The 21,076-nt window shown below is 32.7% G+C and overlaps 3 protein-coding genes across 8 annotated transcripts in view; 2 read left to right on the top strand and 1 right to left on the bottom strand.

The window, feature by feature from the left end:
- The window catches only part of sdk (sidekick cell adhesion molecule), a 20,110-nt gene extending 13,446 nt beyond the window's left edge, over positions 1-6,664 (top strand). For both annotated transcript variants that reach the window (XM_035082084.1, XM_035082083.1), the window contains 3 exons: positions 23-4,270; positions 4,652-5,295; positions 5,379-6,664. In XM_035082084.1, the coding sequence (XP_034937975.1) occupies positions 23-4,270; positions 4,652-5,295; positions 5,379-5,621 (5,135 nt within the window). In that variant the 3' untranslated portion in view covers positions 5,622-6,664. The remainder of the gene's footprint in view (positions 1-22; positions 4,271-4,651; positions 5,296-5,378) is intronic.
- On the bottom strand, positions 6,640-8,649 carry AIMP2 (aaRS-interacting multifunctional protein 2). 2 transcript variants are annotated; one of them, XM_035082085.1, is made up of 4 exons: positions 8,179-8,649; positions 7,497-7,652; positions 7,203-7,413; positions 6,640-7,097 (listed from the first exon to the last, which is right to left on the bottom strand). In XM_035082085.1, the coding sequence occupies exons 1-4, from the start codon at positions 8,338-8,340 to the stop codon at positions 6,724-6,726; spliced, it is 903 nt and encodes a 300-aa protein (XP_034937976.1). In that variant the 5' UTR covers positions 8,341-8,649; the 3' UTR covers positions 6,640-6,723. The 2 variants fall into 2 exon arrangements, with proteins under 2 accessions (XP_034937976.1, XP_034937977.1); XM_035082086.1 differs by having other exon boundaries at positions 8,209-8,646.
- E(bx) (nucleosome-remodeling factor subunit NURF301 E(bx)) lies at positions 7,964-21,076 on the top strand. Of its 4 annotated transcripts, XM_035082080.1 has the most exons (9): positions 9,073-9,409; positions 9,481-9,628; positions 9,707-14,313; positions 14,394-14,839; positions 14,941-15,206; positions 15,314-17,960; positions 18,436-18,631; positions 18,716-18,800; positions 18,919-21,076. In XM_035082080.1, the coding sequence occupies exons 3-9, from the start codon at positions 10,189-10,191 to the stop codon at positions 19,119-19,121; spliced, it is 7,968 nt and encodes a 2,655-aa protein (XP_034937971.1). In that variant the 5' UTR covers positions 9,073-9,409; positions 9,481-9,628; positions 9,707-10,188; the 3' UTR covers positions 19,122-21,076. The 4 variants fall into 4 exon arrangements, with proteins under 4 accessions (XP_034937970.1, XP_034937971.1, XP_034937972.1 ...); XM_035082079.1 differs by lacking the exon at positions 9,073-9,409 and adding an exon at positions 7,964-8,087 and having other exon boundaries at positions 9,481-14,313; XM_035082081.1 differs by having other exon boundaries at positions 9,481-14,313; positions 14,974-15,206.

The following is a 21,076-nucleotide window of genomic DNA, read 5'->3' as shown; positions in this document are numbered from 1 at the left end:
TATAATTTGATTTTTTTTTCAGATACGATTCCCGTTGAAATTGCCGGAAGAGTTCGACTTCTTGACACGGGGGATCTTCAAATATCTTCAGTAAATGTCAACGATGCCGGAAAATATACCTGCATACGTTCAAACGATGCTGGATCTGTTAATGGATCTGGTTATCTTTCAATTCATGTTCGTACTCAAATCATTCGACCACCAAGTGATACATCAGTACTTTTAGGGCACACAGCCAAGCTAGAGTGTAAAGTATCTAATGATCCAAGCGTACCTTATGACATTGATTGGTTCCACAATGCTCAATTAATCAATCGAGCAAGTTCTCGAGTAAAAACACGCCATGATGGCACTCTAGAGATTGGAGCGGTTCGCGCATCTGATGTTGGTGAATATACATGTTCCGTAATATCCCCAGGAGGTAATGAAACTCGTAGTGCACGTTTAAGTGTCATAGAGCTACCATTTGCTCCGATAAATGTCATTGCTGAACGTGTAGAAAGTATATCGCCAAGAACAGTGAATGTTAGCTGGGTTCCAGGTTTTGATGGCAATAGTCCAATCAAAAAATTCGTTGTTGAACGTCGGGTGGTTCCGGAAACTGGCCCTATTGCCGATTCGTTGTCCAACTGGGTAGTAGAAAATAATAATGTATCAGCACAATTACGATGGAGTTTATTAAAGGATTTAAAAGCTGCTGCTGCATATCAATTCCGAGTTACTGCTATAAATTTAGTAGGAGAAAGTCCGCCTTCGGAACCAAGCAATGTAATTATATTGCCCCAAGAACCACCATCAGGTCCACCTGTTGGATTTGTTGGATCTGCGAGATCTGATTCTGAAATCATAACTCAATGGCAACCGCCCCTTGATGAACATTGTAATGGACATATTCTTGGATATATATTGAGGTATAGACTTCACGGATATTACAAGCAAAGTCCATGGACGATGCAAAACATCACCAATGAAGCGCAAAAGAATTATCTTATATCGGATTTAATAACTTGGAAGGATTACATCGTTCAAGTTGCTGCTTATAATGAAAAAGGAATTGGAGTTTATACAGATGGGTTAATAATAAAAACTAAGGAAGGTGTTCCTGAAGCACCACCAACGAATATACGAGTGGAAGCTATTAATTCAACAGCAATTAAAGTTTGGTGGAAACCTCCTAATCCTCAAAAAATAAATGGAATTAATCAAGGATATAAAATTCAAGCTTGGACTGGTGGAAATTTTTCCGAAGAAAATGAATACAAGTCAATGAAGGTTCCTCCAAGTCTTTTTGATCCTCTTGCTGAACAATCAGCCCTTATGACTGGTTTAAAAAAATATACGCCGTATAATATAACTGTTCTTTGTTTCACTGATCCCGGTGATGGTCAAAGAAGTAGTCCCATTCAAGTAAGAACATGTGAAGATGTTCCAGGAGAAGTAGAGAACCTTCAATTCCACAATATCAGCGATCGTGCATTAACAGTCAAATGGCAACCACCAAGTGAAATGAATGGTGTCTTAACAGGCTATCAGCTTAAATATATGATCAAAGACTTGCCGGAATCTCTTAAAGTTTTGAATTATTCAGCAGACACATTATCAAGTAACGTAGAACATCTCCAACCAACAACACATTATAAGTTCGAAGTAATTGCTTGGACATCTAAAGGACCAGGAAAATCTAAAGTTGCTACAATTCAATCAGGAGTTGAACCAGTACTTCCAGAACCACCCTCAAAGTTGGCTTTATCAAATATTGATGCTTTTTCGGTCGTTCTTCAGTTTACTCCAGGCTTTGACGGAAATTCATCAATTATTAAATGGACAGTACAAGCTCAAACAAAGAGAAATACCACTTGGTACAATATTTATGAAGTCTCTGATCCTGATGCTAGCACTGTCACTGTTGGAGGATTGATTCCATTTATGGAATATAAGCTTAGACTCATTGCTAACAATGTCGTTGGTGCCTCTAAACCTTCGGAACCAACGAAAGAATTTCAAACTATTCAAGCACCACCCTCTCATCCCCCAATGAATGTTACGGTACGCGCCATGAGTGCTACAGAATTACGAGTACGTTGGATTCCTCTACAGCAGGTCGAATGGTATGGTAATCCACGTGGATATAACGTTACTTATACAGAAGTACGAACTAATAAATCAAAAAGTATTGCAATTGAAGATCATACAGCAAATTCTTATGTTTTGGAGGATATGGAGGAATATGCTGTGTATGAAATTATTATGCAAGCTTATAATGATGTAGGATTTTCAGTACCAAGTCCAAAAGCTGTAGAAAGAACTAGAGAATCCGTACCATCAGTAGGCCCATCAAATGTTGAAGCTAATGCTACATCATCAACGACAATTCTTGTCAAGTGGGGTGAAGTTCCTGTAGAACATCAAAATGGTCAAATTGAAGGCTATAAAGTCTATTATGGACCAATTGGAAAATCACCGTTTCAATATAAAAATATTCCTAAAAATACAACATTTACGACCACTTTAACAGAGTTGAAAAAGTTTGTACAGTATCAAATTCATGTCTTGGCGTATACAAGACTTGGAGATGGTGCTTTAAGTACACCACCAATTAGAGTTCAAACATTTGAAGATGTTCCAGGACCTCCATCAAATGTCTCTTTACCTGATGTTAGTTTCTCTACAGCAAGAATTATCTGGGATACGCCAGAAGATCCAAATGGTGAAATATTGGCTTATAAAGTGATGTATCATTTGAATAGTAGCCAAGAAAGACAATATTCTAAGGAAGAAGAAGCATCCGCAAGAACATTTACTGCCACTGGTCTAGAGCCAGAAAAATATTATATGTTTTCAGTGACAGCACGTACAAAATTAGGTTGGGGTAAAACGGCATTTGCTTTAGTACTTACAACAAATAATCGTGAAAAACCTCAACCTCCGTCAACACCACAAATCAGTCGATCACAAGTTCAGAGTCGACAAATTACCTTTTCTTGGAATCCTGGACCAGATGGATCTGCTCCATTACGTTATTATACTGTGCAAAAATCTGAAAACTCAGGACCTTTTCAAACTATTTCCGAACGTGTTGATCCAACTTCAACATCTTATACAGCAGACAATCTAAAACCGTTTACATTGTATCAATTCCGGATTCAAGCAACAAATGACATTGGACCATCAGATTGGAGTGGAGAGTCTTTGCAAGTTCAAACACTTCCAGCAGCTCCTTCTAAAGGTGTTACAGGACTTAAAGTTGTTCCTATAACTACAACAAGTATTGAAGTTCATTGGGACATGATTGAAGAGGTACACTGGAGTGGAGATCATGAAACTGGAGGTTATAGAGTTGTTTATCAACCTCTTTCTGATTTTCCAACTGCTCTTCAAGCCACTCCAAAGCAAGAGATTTTAGGAATTAATAAAACAAAAATGATTCTAAGTGATTTAATGGAGGATAAAAACTATGAAATCGTTGTATTACCATTCAATTCCGAAGGAGATGGTCCTCCAAGCCCTCCAGTAACTGTTTATGTTGGAGAAGCTGTTCCCACAGGTCAACCTCAAAATCTTGAAGCTAAACCAATTTCTTCAACCGAGGTTTATCTTAAATGGAAACCACCAGAGGCTCATATGCAAAATGGTGATTTGTTGGGCTATAAAATTTTCTATTTAGTGACAGATTCACCTCAAGTACTTGAGAAAAAACAAGAAGAAGAGATTGAAGTTGTTCCTGCATCATCTCTCCAACATAGTTTAGTTTTTCTTGATAAATATACTGAATATAGAGTTCAAGTTTTAGCCTTCAATCCGGCTGGTGATGGTCCTAGAACACCACCAATTACTGTAAGAACTACACAAGACATTCCCGGACCTCCAGGAAATCTTCAATTTACTGAAATTACAATGACAAGCATGAAAGTTACTTGGGATCCACCGAAACTTCGTAATGGTGAAATCGTTGGATACATCGTGACTTATGAAACTGCAGAGCAAAATGACAAATTTAGCAAACAAGTTAAACAAAAAGTAACTGAAACAAGTCTTCTCGTTCAACCTCTAGAAGAAGAAGTAACTTATACATTCATGGTTCGAGCATTGACAATTGATTTTGGTCCTCCAGTGTCAGGAAATGTCACAACTGGGCCTCAAGAAGGTTCTCCAATGGCTCCGACACATCTTGAAATTTCTAAGACAGTTTCCAGTGTTGAAATGAAATGGAAAAATGGTGCTTCTGGAAAAGGACCTATTCTTGGATATTATATCGAAACACGCAGAAAAGGTAAGATAATTTAACTTTATTAATAATATTTAATTTGAAGTAAATAAATAAAAATGGGGGAATCATTGCTATATCATATTTTTTCTGACACAGCCATGGAAGATTGGCAGCATTGTAAGTGAAACATTACCCTCGATTGAGTTATTAATTGAATTATTGATATAATTACATTTTTTTAACCATAAGATGCATGAGCTTTTCTCATGAGACGAATATCCCCTTGTGTACTAATTTAACAGTATTAGTAGCTATTAATTTGAGTGTGTTATTGAGTAGTTTTATTCGTATTATAACAGATTTAATTGATTAATGAGATTGAAGAAAACTCTTGTTATCAACAATAATCATTATTAACATAATTTATTTGTTTGTCAAACACAGATGAATCTCGATGGCAAACAATTGCAAAGACAACCAATGGACTTCTCTATGAATTTACTGTTTCTTATCAAAATCTTCTTCCATCAACATCATATCTCTTCCGAGTTATTTCATATAACAAATATGGCATTAGTTATCCTGCATATTCATCAGAGACAATTTTAACGCCATCAAAACTCTATTTAGAGTATGCATATCTGCAACATCGACCATTTTATCGTCAAACCTGGTTCATGGTCACACTTGCTGCCACTTCAATTGTAATTATTATTATGGTAGTAGCAATTCTCTGTGTAAAGAGTAAGAGTTATAAATACAAACAAGAAGCTCAAAAAACACTAGAAGAATCAATGGCTATGGATATTGATGATCGCCAAGAATCTGACCTTTCTTTATATCGTACACGACCTTCAGGCGGTCTAAGTATTGCCAACGGTTGTGGAACTTTAAGTAAACGTAATACTTTAGGAAGGAAATCAATGCATCCTCCACCACCACCATTACATGGTAAATCACCTCCAAGACCTTCTCCAGCCTCTGTTGCATATCATAGTGATGAAGAAAGCTTGAAAGGTTACGATGAAAATCCAGATGATAGTAGTGTAACAGAAAAACCTTCTGAAATTAGTTCGACAGATTCTCAGGTATTTCAGATAGAATGATGATTTTTTTTAAACATATTTCTAGAATAATTCCTTGATTAATTATTTTAATTATTTTTTTGTAGGGTTCGGAAAGTGAGAACGAGAGTGTTCAATCAGATCCCCACTCGTTTGTCAATCATTATGCAAATGTTAATGATTCATTACGTCAATCATGGAAACGTCAGAAACCAGTACGAAATTATTCATCTTATACAGACTCAGAACCGGAAGGAAGTGCTGTAGTAAGTCTCAATGGTGGCCAAATTATTATGAATAATATGGCAAGATCGAGAGCTCCACTGCCTGGTTTTTCATCATTTGTTTAAAAATTATTTATTACTAAGGAAAACAAAAATTTACTAGCAGTTAATATTCAATATTGTGATACAGTTCATTAGATTATTATTATTAATATTAATAATTTATACAAGCGATTTGTCAATCAATCACAAGAGTGTGACGAAAGATAATATTTAAGTGCTTTAGATAGATATTTTTACTTCCATAATTGGATTATGAAGCTTTATATATACGTATCACTGGATGTATACATTGACAATTTGTCATTTCATATCAATTAGAAGTTAGGCAAGCGATCTCTATGAATATTAATACATATTAGTGCCACTTTTTTTATCATAACTCATCTAAAGATTTCTCACTAAGAAGAGTATAAAAATATATCTTAAATATTCAAGAGAAATTTTAGAATCTAGCCATTTGTAAATGAATCATGCTTTTTTTATATACAACATACTTTTATAAAATCATTCATATCATTGTTTCAATAATTTACTGACAATGTTATAGAAGATGATAAATTATATTGAGTACTCGAAGACGAATGCTTGTTAATAAATAATTTTATTAAAAACTTTCTTTAAAACGATTATTGTAAATACGCAATATTATTTGACTGAAGTTAATATTTACTTTTTTATATTAATTATTATGAATATGCTACTTTAATAATGAAATATTGGTAGCTAATTATTATGCCTTAGAATTTGTATTTAAGTATTTTTGTAAGTTTATTTCAAAATAAGTTTTAAGCTAAAAAGTCTGATTTTTATCTTTTCTTATGTATTTCTATTGCTTTTGAAAAGCATTTATCAATAATGAAAATCAAGTGCCTAAAGAATGGCAATTGGGGATATGCATCGAATTTTGCATATTTTATACTCCAATTTTTAGTTCAAATTTATGTCATGAATTATTTATATATTATAATTAATAAATGATCTATGTAACTACCTTATAAGTTCAAAGAATTTCAAGATGTCATAATAAAAAAGGGAAGAAATCCATTTTTAAATGTAAAATAATGTTTTCAATACACCAATATTGCATTTAATAAAAAATTTATGAAAAATTTATCAATAATCAAAATTATGTACATTTATTTCTTATTCAATTATATTGAATAAGTTATTTTAAGAATAAGTTTTCACATTTTTTGTACCAACCTACAAGATTGGAAGGCAATTTTTCTACCAAAGATTGTTTCACTGCTGACCAAGCTGCTAAATCAGAAATTCCTGGTTCGTTGTGATCAGAAAACCACGTATTGGATTTCAAGCTTCTGTTCAATTCATCTAATGTTTTTTGCTTATTTTCTTGACTTTGGTGGATCAGTAGATTTGACAGGTCAAGAATTTTATCAATTTTCATTGTCTCCTGTATTGATTCAGGATTCTCATATGTTCCATCATTGATAGATCGGACTAGATATCGAAGAAAATTTGATTCACCGATTATAGGAAATTTTTGAACACCAGAGATTATAAGTTCGGTGTTGGGAACTGAAATCGAGCAATAAACTTGTTAACTATATCTGAGATACATAATATTTGATTAATTCCTCTAGTGACTAAATAGTTTCAAAAAATAAATCTATCAAAAACTACCTTCTTTCCAAATCAGAATTATATTAATTGAATTCGCTTTATCATTGGATCGAGTGTTTTCGAATCCTTTTGGTATTTCAGATTTAATAGTGGAATGAATGAATGGTGATATTTTAAAGTCTATATCAGTCCAAAGTCTGCCTAGAGCTAAAAGTGAATAACAAGGTTTTGATCGTGATACATTTAGCACTATTTCAGGAACAGAATGAATCTGCAAAGCATTGGTAATATTAAAATATTCGTTTTTAAATATTGATTATGTTTAAATACTCATTTAATAAACAGAATATTTACCTGATACCTTATTATAGGAGTGACTGATTGAACTTTTTGATTGTTATTCTTATTTAAAACGTTACAAAGTGTTAAAACTTGGTTTTTAAGTTCTGCTAATTGTACTAGAATTTTTTTCTGTCTTTCCTCTAACGCTGTTACTTCAGCTGATGGAGTCTGAAAATATGAATATTTTAAAGTAAACAAATGCAAATCTTCAAAATTGACATATACTTTCATGTGTAAAGCTTAAATGAGAATGTATTTGATAGATAATTTAATTTAACAATTAATGTTTGGTTATACAAACTTATATTGGTGAGAATTTTTGTAAGCAAATATATATTTTGTATTCTAAGATAAAATCTCAAAAATTAATATCAGTTCACATTTAAAATGTGAATAAATAATAAAAATAATATTATATGACAGGAAATGAAGAAGAAAAATTTGGAGGGGAAAGGAGAGGAAGCACATCGATCAAGCCAACAGTGAGAACCATATTCTCTCAGATCGAGTGATTAGTGACCGTTGAAATTTCGGGAAGAATTCACGCCAACGTTGTTCAAAGAACTCATCTTTTTACGGGAAAAAGCCATGGCAGCTCCACGTGTAAGTCTATTAATTAAACCTGTATTTGAATTTTTCGACGCTAATTTTTTTGATAGCTTTATATTTGCCATGAACATTAAATAATATAAACCTTAAGAGAATTTATAAAGTGGCCAGTAACCTCTGAGACTATTCTGCACTTCAGTTTCAAGTCGCTATCGTCATGAATATTTTTCATCTCGTACATACATATCGGACGGTTAATCGTTATATCCTGATCTATTATCGGTTTGAGGCTATACATTTTTACCATTATTTTTGTATTTATTTTTTCTAATATAATTCACTATTATCACTTGATATAATTTCTCAACATAAAAACGTCTTTTTTTCACACTTTTCCAGTTTTTCAATTTTTCACGGCAGCCATTTAAAATGTGCACATTACACCACATGCGTGATATGAGATTTGCCCCCACCATTCATTCTATGTTTTCTTTTTAAAATGGACGTCATATTGACAACTTTTACATCATTCTAATTAGATTGAATAATTTAAATTGTTTAAAAATTCGATTTTATTAAATAATGATGAAAAAATTATAAAGATCTAAATAATGCTTAAAATGTTGATGATTAAAATTATCTGAATGAAAAATTCATTTTGGAGTGATAGAAGAAAAAAGTGCGGATATACTACGTGATTCATTTATTGTTTAAAACATTATTTTCTTGTATTAAATTATTTATTTTGATTATGATTCAAATCAAATTTTTTATCAGCTTATTTTCAACAAATATTTTTCAATAACTGTGATCCGGAAATCATTTTATTTATGGAAGAAGATAATAGTAAATAATTTTTAAACAATTTAGTTTATTTTGAAAATTTTTTTTTTAATTAAAATTTCGTTTACGTAAAATTAAAAAATTTTTTTTATTTTGATTTATGGACCTTTAAATAGTTATTAAAAATTAAATTTTCCTAAAAGGAATGAATTTTTGAACTTTTTCTTTTCACTTACATCGCATATTTTATTTTTTCACAGTAGATGGCAGTTTACAATAAGGTTTGAGCGATAATATTTCCTTGTTCTCAACAATAGTGTAACAAGTGATAAAATAAATTAATAGAAAAGTTGAATAAGTAAATGAAATGATTTTGAAAATGATTTGAAAATTGAAAAAATGTAAAAACTGCTCGAAAAGCAATTGGGTACAGAAAAAAGTGGTGTCCTCTTGTGAGGTCTGAATAGAACTAAGGTTAGATGTGCGTCTTTTCGCGGTAATGAGCTGTTGCTCTGTAAACTAAGTTGTGTTTTGTCAATAAAAACATTGTTAATTATTTGCAAAATAAGAAATAATAATTAAATGTGATTCTGGTAATGAACTGTACAATAATAATCATATATTTGTTGTTTGAAGTGTGGTTAGAATTACTTTTTTTTTTCAGTTGAAACGCCATTACCGCCACCTGCAGTCGCATCAAGGCGAATTCTCGAGGCCCAGCAGGAGTCGTCGACGACGATTGGGTGACGCTTGTACTCAACAGCAGCACGGTTTTACGTGAATAATAAATTTTTGGATTAACCTAATAACTCGTAAGCTTAAAAAATTGGAAGTTTTCGAATCAAAAAATATCTAAAGTGAATTAATAGTGAATGAATTTTGTTTATTAGTATCTGGTGAGCCGGCAGAAATTGTGAACACTCGACATGGCGGCGTTTCCGTTGACCAATCAGAGATCGTCTCTCTAAAGCAATCGTCAATCTACCTTAGCTTATCCCCCTTTACGCTTTTCCCTCGCGTCAGTGAGTGCTCGTTAATTTCGTTTTTGTCTCGGTTGGTGAGCTACAAGAGAAGTGAAAGAGTGCGTTAGTGAGACGTCTGAAATTTTTTTAGACTATTCAAGACCTTGTGAACAGATAATTATTAGAAAATAGTGTCTTCTAAAAGTACGGGACACCATGGAAAGACTCTGTTTGGTCACATGACAAATGTGCAAAAAAATGGCGCAAAGATCAGAGTACAAACATGGGTTATCCTTTATTGCCGCGATATCAAGCGTATTTGTTTACAAGCGCGGGCTTTCATAAGCCACGTGTTACGTGACGTGAGTGTAATTGACTGTATACCTAATTGATATTGTTAAGAACGTAAAATGACTGGACGAGGAACAGGTAAACGGCGGGGACGACCGCCCAAGTCGGTGGTGATGGAGAGACCGAAAAAATTTCAACTTCATATGCTGAAAAAGCCTAAATATTTACAAAAAGATTCAGAAACACCAAGTTCACAACCAAGTACGCCTACTGCATCAAGAGCAGCATCTCCAGTCGAAAGTGATGGAAGCAAACGTAGTACCAGGACTAGAAGACCTCGAGGTGGTAAATCACGTAAAGGTGGACATGCTGGCCCTTATTCACGTCGAGGTTATAATACTAATGTTGATTACAATGATTCTGAGTATCATTATGGATCTGATTTTGGTGATGAATCTAGTGAAAAAAGTGACATTGATGATGATCCACTCCAAACTGATGAAGAATCCTCAGAGACACTTGAAGAGCCAGATCCTTCTAGTGATAGTGATTTTTCGTTATCTAGTTTTAGCAATACTAGTGGGACTCCACGAAAATCACTGTTAGGTCAACCAAGACCACCTAGTCCAGAACCTCTTTGGCTTCAAAACCGTGAACTCCCGCCATTAGAACTTCCTAAATCATCAGATGATCTTTTGATAGCTAAAGAATATGTTATGCCATGCTTATCCATCTATGAAGTTTTGAGGCATTTTAGATCACTTGTACGATTATCGAGCTTTAGGTTTGAAGACTTTTGTGCCGTTATTAATTGTGAAGATCAAACTAACCTTCTTGCAGAAATTCATATAATGCTAATTAAAGCTTTATTGAGAGAAGAAGATTCTCAACAAACACATTTTGGTCCTTTAGATCAAAAAGATTCTGTTAATGTGAGTTTATATTTTGTTGATTCCATGACTTGGCCTGAAATCTTGAGATCTTACGTAGAAAGTGATAAACAATTTGATCAAAATATTTTAAATATTCTTACCAATACTGAATATCCATTTACTACCATTGAAAATCGTCTTAAAGTTCTTCAGTTTCTTACTGACCAATTTCTCATAACCAACCCAGTACGTGAAGACTTAATTCATGAAGGTAATATGCATTATGATGATCATTGTAGAGTTTGTCATCGTCTTGGAGATTTATTATGTTGCGAAACATGTCCAGCAGTTTTTCATTTAGAATGTGTTGATCCACCTCTAGTTGATGTACCTACGGAAGATTGGCAGTGTAGTACCTGTAAAGCTCATAAAGTTACTGGTGTTGTTGATTGTGTGCCTGATGTAGAAAAAAATGGATTACTTTGTCGTCAAGAACACTTGGGATTTGATCGTCATGGCAGAAAATATTGGTTCTTAGTACGACGTATTTTCGTTGAAAGCGAAGCTGGTGAAGTATGGTATTATAGTACACCTTTACAGTTTGAAGAGCTAATGAACAGTTTAGATAAAAATGAAATGGAAGTTGCTTTGTATAGAGAATTATCCGATTATAAAGATGAAATTATTCGTCAAATGGAGTTAACAGAATCTTTAACAAATCAATTTAAAGGCAATAAAAAATCTTACTTTGAAGTAGAAAATGCAGCAATATTAAAAAAAAGAAAAGAATTACAAGAGATGAAAGAAAAAGAAGAAGCTGAGAAAAAAGAAAAAGAACGTCAAGGTAATGACGAAGATGATAAAAAACCTGATAATATTGAATCAGGTGGTGGTGAAAAATCTGAGGAAAAAAGTAATGAAAATACTGAAGAAACAATTGGCGATAGTGAAGTGTTTCCAAGTCAATCATCAGATAAGCCAAAATCTTCATCATCTTCTGAAGCAGGTGACGATGAGGATGGTGAAGAAAAAATTGGTAAAGATGGTAAAAAGCATACAATTTTAACAAGATCAAAAACAGGCTCATTAACCCCAAGAACTTTTAACATGGATGATTTAAAGAAAAGAACAGGAAATGATATAAAAGAAGATAATGGTGATAACGGTCGTTTGACTCGGCAAAAAGCTCATCAAATAGCTACAGGTACTCATTTGTTCAAGCTAGGAATGGATAGTAATTATAAATCGTATGTTAATCAATACACGACGAATCCTGTAGCTTTAAATAAGGCTCAAAGAAATGAAGAACGTGATAAAAAACGACATTTATCCCATAAATTTTCTCTAACTCAAGCATCAGAGTTCAAATGGGTTGGAACTTTGACTGGAACGAGAGCATTACTTGTAAGTACAATCAGACAAACAATTCTTCAGTTGGAGAGTAACATTCAAACACCATTTATGCATCCTAACTGGCCATTATTGAAGAAACCTTGGACAACAGCTGTTGGTGCTTGTGTCAATCCTAGAGACTTCGCACGTGCATTAATTGTTTTACAGGCCTGTATCAAATCTGTAGTATTCGCTAATGTTTGGCATGATCAGCTGGGACATGTAAAATTACAACGAGTGACAGCCCTTGAGCGTGAAGAGAAAAAAAGATTAGATAAAAAAGAGAAGAAGGAGAAAGAAGATGAAGAAGAAAGAAATCGATTAACTTATAACTTTGTTAAATACTCTCTTGGTTTAAAGCATCAGGTGTGGAAGCAAAAAGGTGAAGAATATCGAGTACATGGACAATGGGGTTGGCTTTGGATATCAGCAAGTCGTCGATACAAATCTGGAGATACATCTAAAGTGGGTTTACGAGCAGGACCACAAAAAATTATGGTTCAAATTCGTGATCAACAAGGTATTAAAATCTTAGCTTTGGATCCACCAACATATGAATTCCTTGTTCAAGAATATTGTGAGTCAAAAGCAGTTAAGCAAGAAGATTTAAAACCTAAGATCAAAGAAGAAATAGAACCGGAGCAACCTGAAGAAAAGAATGAAGTTGAGAAGGAAGAAGTCAAATCCGAAGTTAAAGAAGAAAAAGATGTAAAACCAGATAAAAAAGTAAATCTTTCATTTTTAGCTGGAATGAAAATAGAAAAAGTTTTCACTCCAATTGAACGTTTTGAAGAAATTGATATTATGAAAGCTCTGACGACACCTGGACGTCTTCATTATCCAAAAATCGCCAAAAAAACCAGAATAGATGACTTTTTAGCAAGAAGAACTCATTTAAAAATACTTGAAGAACGTCGTTTTTCACAGAATGAAAAATCTACAGAATCGAATATTAAAAAAGAAGATGGTGGAACTGATGCTGAAAATGAAGATAATGATGATCGATCACTTCAAAGTATGTTAGCTGGTAAAACAATAAATAAATCTTTACCTCCAGCTGTGAAAGAGATTTTGATCCCTGTTGCAAAACGTTTTCAACAGGTGAGAACACATTATGCAAATATCATGAAGCTTGGTAAAGGGAATCGTTGTTATTCTAATTACTGTAATATGACAACACCGACAAGAACCTTGATTACTAATCAAAGTTTGACACCGACTTGTTATTCTCCAATTTGTCTACAGAAAGCTAGACTCAAACGAGAATTGGTTAATCTCCTTCGTAAAGCAAATGCGTTAAATAATCAAACATCAGCTGGATTATCTCCAGCCATAACCACCGTAACTAAAAAACCTAATGAAGAACCTAAAGATGCTATCAAGAGAGATTTAGAATCTGCTGTTGCTTTAGCAACTCATTGCACAGAGGAAGCAGCAGCAGCTAATATTGATAGTCCTATTGTCAAAAAAATAAAATTAGAAAATGAAGAAGATAAGAAAGTTGAAATCACGAGTACTGTAACAAAAACTGTAACCACAACTACAACAACAACGACATCAAAAACTGTAAAGACTGTAGATGGTGTTGTAAAAAGTGTTCAAGAAAGTGAGAATGCAAAAAATTTAATAAATTCAACAGAAGTTAAAACAGTTAATAGTAATAGTAGTACAGTGGTGACGATTGTTAATCGGAGAGGAAGAACAGTTCAAAGAAGTACGATGGCTACTGAATTGAGTGCTGATGGGACGACGAGAGTCTATACTACTGTTAGTACTGAAGGAAAAATTTATTTGAAGAAAGTTGCAATCTCTTTGGCCGATCGAAGAAAGAAACGTACGCCCGTTAAATATCCGTTATGCTCAACCTTTTGTACTAAAGCGAAGCAAAGAAGTATACTATTACTTCCACAAAATGAACTACGAAAGCTTGCTAGAGGTGGTGGAAGAGTATCTGTTCAAGGATTCCATCAATTAGCTAAGGTAAATATTTTATTAATTATCTCATTCTATGTTTTACATAATATTTTTGATTAAATTAACTTAATTGATAATTTTGGCAGGCTAATATGTCAGTGTGGCCTTACCCCTGTCCAAGGCCTCTTTTCAAAACATGCTGGTTATATCGTACTGTAGGACTAAAATCTTTGGCAGCTGCTGCATTGCAATTGAGAATACTTTGGGCTTGTTTAAGATGGGATGATATGGCTACAAAGCCACTTTCATCTGATGGAAAACATCAAGTTACTACTGATACTGAAATTATGTCTTTGGAGATTTTGAAGCATCGACATGTTGGTCAATTTATGGACAGAACTCAATATTTACGACGAAAAGTTGTCATTCCATTGGAACTTCCGAAACAAATTCGAGAAGTGACGTCAATAAGAAGTGGATTGAGAAAACGAAAACGACCTGAATCACCGCAAAGTACCGAACCTCAAGTGAGTGAAGAGTGGGTTGATGAAGATAAACTAGAGCTTTGGGAAATCAAGCAGTATGGTGACAGGTAAGAATATTATTGTTAGCTTATGGGTTTTCTAGCTTTCCCATCCACAGTTAACACCTTTCACAACTAACACAATGCTTTCGTCGTGTCTTTTTCTTTAGGTTAGAAAAGGCTAATGCCCAAATTATTACTAGGAGTCGATCAGGTGGACCTCAACAATCAATTATGGCTGGAGCAAATCGAACTTCATTGTCTGGATCAAGTGATCAAGTTAGTGGCAAAGCTACCCCTGAAGAAATTAAAGAAAAAATTGAACAACAATTAAGAATTCAGAGAGCTGCTCATCAACAAAAAAGAGCTCTTGAAAATACAATGAAGAATCAAGCGAATTCTTCACCAATTTTTAAAGTTGCAACTCCCAAAACAGGTGAGATTTTTATTACAAAAAAAATTTTTTTTTTTTTTATCAAAAATATCATTAGTATCATTATTATCATTCCAATAACCAATTCAATTTGAAATATTATTTTACAGAACCTCTCAAAATTGTAACTAAAGTTGGAATACCAGTGAATCCAAATACTCCACATGGAAAATCTCAATTAACGTCTCTCTTAACAACTCCAACGCAAAATAAAACTTTTATCGGTACACGACGTATTTTTATGACGAAATCAGGTATAGCACCACGAACTGTGGTTGCTGGATCAACTAGTATTCTTCCAAAAACCCAATCACTGAATCAAACAAATGCCAATCAACAATCCTTGATAAAAGCTGCAAATACAACTAATTCACCATTAACACCGGTACAACAACGAGTACAAATTCTACGTGGTCCAGATGGTAAATTACAAGTCCGAGGACTTATGCCAGGACAACAGCTCGTACAATTGCCTGATGGCAAACTTCATGTATTAAATACAAGTCAAACAACTTCGGCATCACCACTTACATTAACAGTAAATCAATCGACGCCCACTGCAACATCTCAATCTAATGTGAAGACCATTGTGACTAAAGTAACTCCAGCTAAAGGAACTCCAACTAAAAATATTACTCCAAATCCTCAGAGTGTAACCACTCCTCAAACACCAAAAATAAAACAACAAACTATTGCAATAGCTTCTAATGCTACAGCAGTGTTTACACCATCCAAAAATACATTTGTAGTTGCTAATCCAAGTCCAATAGTTATGAATAATGCTAACTTTGCACAACAATTGGCCGCCGGAAAAGTTGCATTAGCCACTGTTGGGGGTCAGCATGTTATTATCAAAGGTGCATCTCCCGGTAATCAATTAACACATTTAAATTCGACGGGTACTGGACTAGTTTTAAAAACTAATGTTCAACAAAAAACTCCAGTCGCAGTAGTACAAGCAACTTCTAATGTTATAACTTCAACGATAGCAACTCCATCAGTAACTACACCAACAGTTAGTACAACAACTTCAGTATCATCTTCAACAGGAGCTGCCACAACACCGTCAGTTAGCACAATAAATAATAATACAACAACGGTGATGACCCCATCGACACCAACAGCATCTGCTCAATCTACACCAGCACCGGGAAGTATGGAAGCTTCACTTCTGGCAAATCAACCACCTGGAACAATTATAAAATGTGTCACAGCACAAGTTATACAGACCTCAGACGGCCCTAGAATAGTTCTTCAAGGCATACAAGGTGCTGATTTTACTCCACAGCAATTAGCAATGGTTCAGCAACAAGTAAAACAACAATTAGTAAAAGCACAAGCATTAACTGGAAAGTTGGGAGTTCTTGGCCCCACAAAAATATATCTAGCAGTTCAACCCGCGCCAGGAAGTCAAATAACTCAGTCTTCTGGAAATGTGACGACCACAACAAATACTGCTGTATCTACTAATAATACACCTACTGATACTACAAGCATTAATACAAATACTAGCACAACTTCAACAGTTGATTCTGAAATTGCTTCTAATACTAATGCTATCACTTCATCACCATTAACACCTGTACAAAAAAATCAAACATTGACGTCATCAATTAAAGTAGAAAATAATAATACTGAAGTACCTAGTACACCTGTTCAACCAGACAAACCAAAGGTTGTTGTTCAGCAAGTCAGCAGAACGAGTGTTTCTGAGGATGAACCACAACGTACGAGTATAGCTAATGGACAACAACCAGCACAAACTTCAAAAGATGCCAGTCCAGGACAAAATAAATTTATTGTAACACCAGATTATATTCAGCAAACGATAAAGAATGCGTTAAAACAAGAAAATCTTACTCCTGACATTGAAGAAAAACTATTACAACTCCAGCGTTATCAGGAGAAACAAATGAAAGGTACAGACAATTCAGTGACAAGTAATCAGTCTCAAATTCCCACGACTCCAGTAACTAAAACACCAGCTCGTAAAAGACCTGCTCCAGTAAATGTCAACGTTACAGTAAATACACCAACGACAACGAAGGATACTTCTGCTGTTAACAATAAAGATGAAGACTGGTCCGAGCCACCACGTAAAAAAGTGACGATTAAACAAGAGCCAAAGGAATCACCGAAGACGCCAAAGGTTGAGGAAATCAATGATGCACAAAAGAGTCGAGCGGCGAAGCTGAAGGATTCTCAGGAAGCTCGAAGGAAGCAACAGGTACATTCTCGCATGCAGGTTCTGCTTTTTCGACACAAAGAACTTCTAAAAAAGGATATTTTGAAAAAACGTGCGCTGTTGGAAAAGGAGCTGCAGATTGACATTCAGAAGGATCTTTCTGCGGAGTTGACATCCCGGACGAAAGCTGAGAGGCATAAGCAGGATGAGGTGAAGGTTGGAAGTGCCAAGCGGAAAGCCAATGCACAGACACCACAACAAGTAAGTCCAACCAGTCGGAGTGGGAAGGCAAAGAAAAATCGGTCTCAGGGTAATACACCACCTGGTGGATCTTCTGCATCAGCTAATCGGCTTAGGAAGGAGAAACTTTATTGTTTATGTAGAACACCGTATGATGAAACAAAATTTTACGTTGGTTGTGACCTTTGTAATAATTGGTTTCACGGTGAATGTGTTGGTATTACCGAAGAAATGAGCAAATCTCTTTCAGAGTTTGTATGTACTGAATGTCGACATGCCAGAGACACTCAGGAACTCTACTGTCTATGTAAACAGCCTTATGATGAATCTCAGTAAGTTATTATTTTATACGTTTTGATATTATCTCTAATAGGTTCACTCACTGCTTTTTAATTGTAGAAAAATTGTATTATTTATTTATGAATATTTTAACGAATACTATGCATTTTAAAATTATAATTGTACACATTATCTTAGACTATCAAAATTAAATTTTATTTTGAATTGAACATACACATTTTGTAAACTATTTTTCAATTATTGTTATTCGTAATGTCAAACACTATTCCATCGTTTTATTGAACATTATTTGTTCCCTTTTTTTTTTTAATTATAAGCGATATTGTTTTAGGTAAATTCAAATCAAAATTTTATGTATAAAATTTTTTTAATTCAATAAATTATCTTAAAAATTAATGCAGCCAGTGAACCTCCGTAAATATGTATTCTCCATTTTATATCATTTTTCTAATAATAAAAGAATATTTTTATAAGAATTTCTATTATTGTAATGTTTTACTTTTAAAGATTTTACATCTGTTGTGACAAATGTCAAGACTGGTTCCACGGCCGTTGCGTCGGAATACTCCAGTCCGAAGCTGACAATATTGATGAATATGTTTGTCCTAATTGTCAGAGAAATTCCTCTGTCAATTTTGCAAACATGAAAAATCTTGATACAAAAGATTTAGATTTATTGAAGAAACTTATAAAACAAATTCAGGTGTGTTAAATTGTAATAAATAAATTGATTTTATTAAAATGAATAATATAAACAAATTATTGATTGTTGATTGATTTACTTCAGGCTCACAAAAGTGCTTGGCCATTTATGGAACCTGTTGATCCAAATGAAGCTCCAGATTATTATAAAGTTATTAAAGAACCTATGGGTAAATATTTTTTATAATAAATGTAATTAATTTCGGAGTAAAATGAAATTCATTCGTAAAATATTCGTAAACTTAAATAATTTTTATCTTAAAATTAATAAATATCATTTATCTGCAGACCTGCAAACAATTGAGCTAAGGATAAATGACAAGTCATACAAGAAATTAAGTGAATTTATCGGCGATATGACTAAAATATTCGACAATTGCCGTTATTATAATCCAAAAGAATCGCCATTCTTCAAATGTGCTGAAACACTTGAAACTTATTTCGTCCACAAAATTAAGAGCTTACGAGAAAAATTTTCGGAGGGGAAATAATGTAATTAGAATAATATAACAAGAAAGAAAACTAATAATTCTAATAATAATAGTAATAATAATCATTAAAATAATGATCAAACGTAAGTACATAACTTGTAAAAAAAAAATATCCATGATGAACAGTGATTTTTGAAATGGTTCAATTAGATTTTAATTTTCAAGCGTTTTCGTAAATAATAGTTTTATTTATTCAAATCGTGTGGGCTATTAATGCTTATTAAATAATCATTATGATTATTAGGCCCTACGATTTAGTTTTAATATCTGTTAATGAAAACAAAAACACAAAATATTATTTTTAAATATTCCTATTTACATGGCCCCTTGAATAATGTATATCATTTTTGCACAGTGGTTTTACGTGATAAAATTATTAATAATGATAATTATAACTTTACGTATTAGTTTTTATGTCATCTCAAACATTTTTAATCATGACTATACTAATTTTTAGTTATGATATAACAAAAAATTAGTGAAAAAAGTGAACATGAAAATGAGAATGGAATGACATCTAAGATAACTCTGAGTGATAAATAAAATATATGTGTAATACATTTGAATTTAAAAAACGATTTGTCTTACAAACAAAAATATTCGTATCCTAGACTAAAAATAATTATAAGGATGCGCATAACAAATTGTACAAATTTGTTTATTATGCTCATAAGTAATTATCAACGTTTATGTTATTTTCATTAAAGAAATTTTCTATAAAGTTGTTTATAAACGAAGACATATAATGTTAAGATTTAAAAAGAAAATGATTAAATTGCAAAATAAATAATAATACAAAGTAATAAGTAAAATATAAGCCGCTTTGTATATAATTAGTTGATAAGGAAGTTGTCATCAGATTGATTAATGATCTTTTAAAAGAAAAAAGAGCAAATGAAAAAGTGCCCCGTATCAAAAGCTTATTACACATGAGGCAGTATTGTTAATAGTTAATTTTAAACAACCATAAAACAAACGAACTAAAAGAAAATTATTATAATTACGATCAACATCATAATCAATAAGAATGGCAATTTTAATAAAGAAACATAATAGTTATCTTTATTTCGTAACAAAAATAACTTGAAAGATTGTAATTTCATTTTGGTGCGACATTCAATGTCTTTTTAATAAAAAATAAATAATAGTAAAAAATATATATATAATTAATTAAACAGAATAAACCTTTATCTTGGAGAAATTACATTTTTCCAGACAATTTATTTTTTATTATTCTTATTAATTATTATTATTATTACTCGAAACTATGATTAATTATAGGATAAAAATTTCTGTCATTCATTTTTAAATTAGGGAGTATTGAAATGTCGGGAAATGATACAAATATTGATTAAAAAAAAGAATTAAGATAGTTTGTTAAAACTCTTTTGCCAAGGTATTAGCAAAACATGTACAGTATTTTTTATTCAGATTCGTAAACAATACCTGGCAAAATAATTATGTAACAAAATAAAATCATTAATTAATAAGTAAAATAAATATAAGAATAATAAATAAAATGAGCGTAGTTTTGTCAAATGAAAATTTTTTAAATAAAGACGTTTTCGTTTATTCTATTAATGGAAAAATAATCTTATAAATAAATTGAAATCTCAATTTAACTAGAATTTAAATAAGTCACTATTCGTGTAAATTTGTTTATTTTAAAATGCAATATTTTATAAAATTATCCACATACACTAAATCATAAAAAACATTGTAAATCACTCGTTACGCACGCGTATCATACTGCTAATAAATAATAATAATTTAAAAAGTAACAAATACTTGGGAAAATATATTTAAAAAAAAGAAAATAGTGCCAGTTATAGTGGCTTAACCACATTGTATAATTATTCTCAAATTGTAGTAATAAGTTTTCAGATAAAATTGAAAAGTATGAAGTACATATTTGAATAAAAATAAGAATTGTAAGAGAAAGTGAAAATGAAAAA

The sequence above is a fragment of the Chelonus insularis genome, unplaced genomic scaffold, assembly GCF_013357705.1.
Source record: "Chelonus insularis isolate UGA/USDA-ARS -01 unplaced genomic scaffold, ASM1335770v1 contig_338_pilon, whole genome shotgun sequence".
NCBI classification, from domain to species: domain Eukaryota; kingdom Metazoa; phylum Arthropoda; class Insecta; order Hymenoptera; family Braconidae; genus Chelonus; species Chelonus insularis.
This window is presented reverse-complemented; position numbering and strand designations above follow the sequence as displayed.